Source organism: Opisthorchis viverrini (genome assembly GCF_000715545.1).
Source record: "Opisthorchis viverrini unplaced genomic scaffold opera_v5_10, whole genome shotgun sequence".
In the NCBI taxonomy this organism is placed as follows: domain Eukaryota; kingdom Metazoa; phylum Platyhelminthes; class Trematoda; order Opisthorchiida; family Opisthorchiidae; genus Opisthorchis; species Opisthorchis viverrini.
In genome coordinates, this window is record NW_008751666.1 from 34,568 (window position 1) to 40,721 (window position 6,154).

Below are 6,154 nucleotides of genomic sequence, written 5' to 3' on the forward strand. Positions count from 1 at the left end.
CTGTAGCTTTTAGTTCATACTAAGTATATTTGCCAGCTTGCGATGTGGAAAATAGTGCTTCCCAAACTGACGAAACAGGACTCAAACTCACGCGGTCCGCGAAAAGCCGGCACTTCTGCAAACATTTCAGTCATATATCACTACATACTTATCCTTGGTAAAGTTATCAAGTATTCTGAGTCGTTTTTATTAGAAAATCTCACCTTGTCCAGTAAAATAAAGCGATGAGAGCAAGAAGTACGATAACTCAAACATTACGCATAGTTTTTCGCATTTTTCCTGAAAAATCAAAAATGTTCTCACAGAACGCACAATGAAAGTGTAAAAAGTAATATTTGCATTAGGGTGTCTGAATCTCCGTCAAAACGTTCTTATTTAGTCAATCTGTGCAATTTTAAACGCCTTCTAAACGTAAATGGAGCCCACATATGCTAATGACAATCATACAATCTAATTACTTTAGAAACAATGTATGCAAAGGAAGGCTGATGATGTTGGCAAATGATGAACCATGTTTTCTCAACACACTGATGTAATGGGTGTCCACGATATTTATATCTACTGAGTGTTTTATGGTGAAAGCCTCTGTTTACAGGCTAGCGTTTGCACTATGCCAAATCCTCGAACGTCTGCTAAGTGCATAGCACACTCTGGGAATCATGACGATGAACTCTGGCGAATTGGTTTCCTGTAAATTCTGTACCATACTTTTGCTATTTTTACAAAAGTACTGCTCAACTTCAGTCAAACGCATTACTCCGGTGCTCATATTCAGGTGAATGTAAACCACCGGTGGAAGGGATATCCACTATCAACCCCGAAGGCCGCTTCCGAAAATTGCACCGAATTCGTACACAACTCTTTTACTTCGGAATGAATACCTATTCGTTGGTCGTTGATCAGGTAGCTATTAATGTTTTTGGCGAGATTAGCAATTATTTAGCAAATATTTGCAACTTAACTGCCAATCTCTTCGAACACATTAGCAGCCACCTGATCAGTTACGAATGAAAGCAAACGAGCTACCAGTGCTCCCGTAAATTTCCAGCTATCTGGCCTTTCAAAAATCAACTGAACCTCCACGAATAATTGTGCGATTTAAGGGTCGACCTGCCAGTCATATTCTTAGAAGAAAATGATCACCAAAATTCATACAGGTCAACTTACCAGTTGGTAAATATAGGAAGAGAAGGGGAACCATGAGCTGACTTCAAGTGTTGCCCTCGATCCCCGATCCCAGATTATGCGTGTCATGGCATGATTATTTTAGCCGAGAACCAACGAGCGCACCTTTGAATACCGTGGCATTAAACGTCTCTTATTCCTGCTAACACTTGTTTGTTATCATGACTACTTGAACGCTTGCATACACATATTATTCCCCAATCTTTTGGCTTTTGCACTCAAAGAAGCATTGAAGGCAGTTCGGTGAAGCACAGAAAGAACGCGAATGAAACAACCTATGGTATTCGGTTCAACTTATGGTCCGTCTCGAATGCACAAACTCAGCATCCTAGATTTTTGCAGACGCCAGTTTATTCCGGTATTTCACACGAGCAACAGTACCGGCCTTCATTACAGGTGGCTCATTTTAAATGTCCAATAATTTAACTAGGGGTTAATTAATTGCCCATGCTTCAGGTAAAAACGATCACATTCTAGTCCGACCTTTTGAAAGGGCTCCGTATTACCTGCCGATTTCTAACCGATTGTTGTCCGCCATAAACAACATTAGGACACTGAACGGGCCGGTCAGTTCAGTCTAGTCTTGTTGACATGAATAACTAATTGAGGGCCGGCTTAGAGATGATAAAGATCACACGTTGCCGGACGTTCCCTTCATAGGACCGAGTGGATCACCTTTTTTTCCACAACTAACCTTGCCATTTAATCTGAGTTATGAGCTAGGTCGTATAACCCAGGCAGTAAATCGCTGTGTTGTTCACCTGAATGACGGCTGGACACTCAAGTTGAAGGTATTAGGAATTACTTGCGAATGGGATACACAAATATAAACGGAAACCGAACTCATAAGTGGATCACAATGGCAGGTTCCCAAAGAAGTATATCTTCGTTCAATACCTATCTCGTTGGTACACTAAGTTTGGCCACACAGAGGATGTGTAAACATCTGTGACGCCACCAGTATGACCGAACCACTTTACTAGCCACTGCAGTAAAACTCCAACCTACGGGACATTTTACTATCGAATTTAGGCTGCTTACTTCAGCTGACTGCTTACTATGTACAGTAAAGCTGATAATATCAATATCGCATTTATGAATATTGGAGCAAAAAGGTTCCTCTGTTTCTATCAAATGGGTTATTATCACTCGGTGTGGAAAGTCCTTTCGAACACTCCTGTTGAGCAGAGTCGAAAGGTGGACAACAAAACTAACAGTGTTCAAGATACTTAGTACCTAAGCGAAATATTCACTTGACACTATCCTGAGAGACCATCTATCAGGACAGACCACTTTTATTTCGTATTTCTGGGACTTTTTAATTACCTATTCCGGGACAGATGATAGTACGTTTGGTCAGTATTCTTTGCAGAACGAATAGATGTGGTGGAATGTTGTTTCGCCAAGTCGCGATTCACTTTTTATTATCTAACAGCTTCAGCTTCTATGATCTTTCTGGGACCTCAGGAGTCACACACAAAAACCTACTAGGTTCTGGCTGGGTAGTCTCCTAAGCCAACAATTTCCATTGCTTTGATAATGAAATTATAGGTGGCTTAATGAAATATTAGGAAGAGGGATAGTTCAGTCACCCTGCTCTGGAGTCAGATGGCTTTGAGTGGCTGCATTGTAGTGGAAGAAAAGACGGTAATCATATTATTGTTATTATTATTATTAAAGATGAACGCTGCATCGTCCCGTGTGATCTAAAAGGTGATGGAAAACATTGCACATTAAAGTCGAAATTCCAAGCTGACAGCGGAACTTATTTGAAGTTTGACCGTAAAAGTGTTTTGCACGCATGATTTCGCTATATATGTAAGGTGCTCGTAGTGGAATGGTGTGTTCTCATATAGTCTGTAACCGGCAGCTAGAACCACTTTATGGTGTCGTCAGTATGTGGGATCTATGTCCTTATATGAGTATTCAGCATTGTGGACGGAATTAAATATTCTGCATCAAATCCATGAACCAAATTAACACTTATTTAAAACTCCTAACCGTGGTTTGTTTATGGATCAAATACAATTGTAATCAGATTTTCAAAGGAAACTGTCTCCATTGTGCCACAGTAGCTGGGTTGAATTCAAGCCATTTCATATTTGGCCTTCACTGTTGTTTTGGAATGTCCTCGGCACGGTCATCATGGCCCAGAAGAAATAAGGAAGATCAGTATATGATACTCGGCTAAAATCCTGCGCGTACTTCCTCGAAACCCTTAGTTACCGTACAGATGCAAACTAACTGCCTAATATATGAAGCCTGTTAATCAACTCTACAAACATAGTTAGCCAAATATCCAAGAAATCTGAACTGTAATGTTGTGCACCACTTATACGACTCAAGTCACATCTCAACAATTTGCTAATAGTGTCAGACATATGGTGTAGCTGATCATATGATGTGCCGCAAACCCAAACTATTATTTGTATCACAATACCGGTCTTGCTAACCATGATCACGTCTCTTCTACTTACGGTACAGGTGAACCAGACACCGTTTATCGTCATCAGCTTCAGCCTCCGCCACACAACAAGCATGATGCCATAGTGTACTTTCAAACAGCCATGGAATTGAAGTTTCTTGTAGTCCCAAGTAAAATGCCCCTGATCCATTTGTCTAAAAATTGTGAACAGTAAGACAAGGTGCCGTGGCAGAACAAGATGACATCACTGGGAGCATTGTCCTTATCATGATGGAGAACATAACGTTAGTGCTCAACAATCATGCTTCGCTGCCATAATGAGAGAGCTCTTGTGCGCATTCCATCTCCGTACAGGTGTTGGAAATAACCCAAGACGAGAGACAAGCAACAAATAATCGTTGTTTAGTCAGTGACCACGCGTTCATAACTTGAGAACGAACCCAGATTACGTAAGGTTATCATAACGATCATCATCATCATCATTATAATTTCCATTGTAAATCTCTGTTTGCTGTAATGCTTTCATTCACACTACATCCGAACAAAACCTGCCACACGTTCAGAAACCAATTGATCAGTTTCGGCAACCAACATCCCAAGTAGCCTAGTGTCACAAGCTGAGGTCGTTGCTACACTGCCTCAACTCCCTACCTAGTAATCATATCAGCCTGGTCTCACTGATGCACGTTGATGCCTGGGGTGCTACAACTTACAAATGATAGAAAATTTAATGATACTCAAGTTATTCAATGAAAGGTGATCGGGTCACAAAGCCAGAAAAAAGGACAGCAGACTACTTCATATAATGTACACACCGCAGTAGCAGCAAAAACTTTTCTGATAATATTCGTGCCATGCAACAGGAATCATTGGCGTAGCCGTGTTTATTCGTCCAAATCTAAATACCATGAGAGGTGAAACAGAATGGCTCTATTGTTAAAGGTGCTAATATTTCTCTCAGTGATATCTGACACACTCTGGAAAAGAATGAAAGAGGTCTAAAATCATAAGGAAGGAGTCAACTCACAGAAAAATTCCTCATTAACGAATAGGAGGGAAAATGCGTTACACCGCAATCCGACGCTAAGTTGCTGTGCCCAGAAGATTTTGAATAGAAAATCTTTCAGTTGTGGCAGTATTGGAAGAATGTTCATCCACTCCGAGTTGATCTGGTCTGAGAAGATCATTCCCTGGTGAGTACCGGTCACTTAAGCTCACAGGGTAGTTCACTGGTCCCGGTAACTTTGGTGGGCCAGATGCAGACAATTCACTGATGGTTATTGATGACTGGCCTGGTCTCCAAGCTACAGTATTAGCCAAGTGAAGAGGGAGCCTTGAATTGTACCTGTGGTGACACGGAGTTGGCTCATTGTTGCCACACATGTTTCTGAAATGAAACAACAGAAACGATGGGTGTGGTACAATGAAGTTGGGATGGCAACTCCGTAGGAAACTTGTACAAACTGGTTGCTTCATTGTGGGGACACTTTCGTTCGGCTGGCTCGATGAGGATACTGGGTGAAGATTCGGCAACATAGAATTTTCCATGTCCTGTAGCGAATAAGCCCTATTTCCGGAAATGGCGTTACTTAAGGAGTCGTCCGTACTATTGGAGCCGTTGGCTTCGTGAATAGATGCTAAACTAGATTTCAGCTGTAATCGTTTGTACCGTTTTCGACGCCTCAGGAAGCTTCCATTATCAAACATGTCTTCAGAATTGGGATCCAGAATCCAGTAGTTACCCTTTCCTGGATTTCCCGGTTCCCGCGGTATTTTGATGAAACAGTCATTCAGACTCAGGTTGTGACGTATTGAATTTTGCCAAGCTGGGAACCGCTCGCGATAATAGGGAAACCGTTCTATGATGAAGTTGCAGATCCCTGAAAGTGTTAGCTTGCGCTGTGGGGAATGGAGAATAGCCATTGTAATTAGTGCGATGTAAGAATATGGTGGCTTAACCGCGTTCATTTTCGTTATGGGGAAAGCGGATTTGGATGCAGTGGTTGATGTTGTAACACTGACGTCATTTAGGTTCACGCAACGATCATCACCCCAACAACTTGGTTGTCTTTCTTCACATCCCAGTTCACCCGTCGTGATATTTCCAATATAAGGATGGTGGTGTTCCATGGATTCTGTTTGCCATATAAACGATGCAGCTGACGTTTGTTCTGCCTCTGAACATGCGTAGCGTTTCATGGGTGCACACTTTGTAATGCATAGTGCAGTGGGATTCTCCATTGGTACGTCGTTTCCACTGTACTGGTCTGTGAGCCACTGTCTCGTTTGCGTTTGCCTTGCCTGCATCACAGGGAGTTACGTAAGCTGAGCTGAAGTGCGACCGATCAAGGACCGTCCAATGAAGCCACAGCAGAAATTCCTGCCTGAACAGAGGCGGCCGGTTAGAGACTCAGGCAGTCCGTAATTCCTGCCCTCTCAGCCGTGATTGGTCCACCGATCGTGTGCGACATCCGTCCGTCCAACCGGTGGCCAATAGGCGCTGCAGCTAACCGCGTGCTGCCGGTTGCATGTGTGGTTCGCGCG

The 6,154-nt window shown here is 42.5% G+C and overlaps 1 protein-coding gene across 1 annotated transcript; it reads right to left on the minus strand.

The window, feature by feature from the left end:
* Nucleotides 1-4,693: 4,693 nt before the first annotated feature.
* Nucleotides 4,694-5,917, minus strand: T265_00941 (hypothetical protein; the record flags this gene model as incomplete). The annotated part of the gene is made up of 1 exon (XM_009164856.1): nucleotides 4,694-5,917. The coding sequence occupies one exon, from the start codon at nucleotides 5,915-5,917 to the stop codon at nucleotides 4,694-4,696; it is 1,224 nt and encodes a 407-aa protein (XP_009163120.1).
* Between the last annotated feature and the right edge of the window lie 237 nt (nucleotides 5,918-6,154).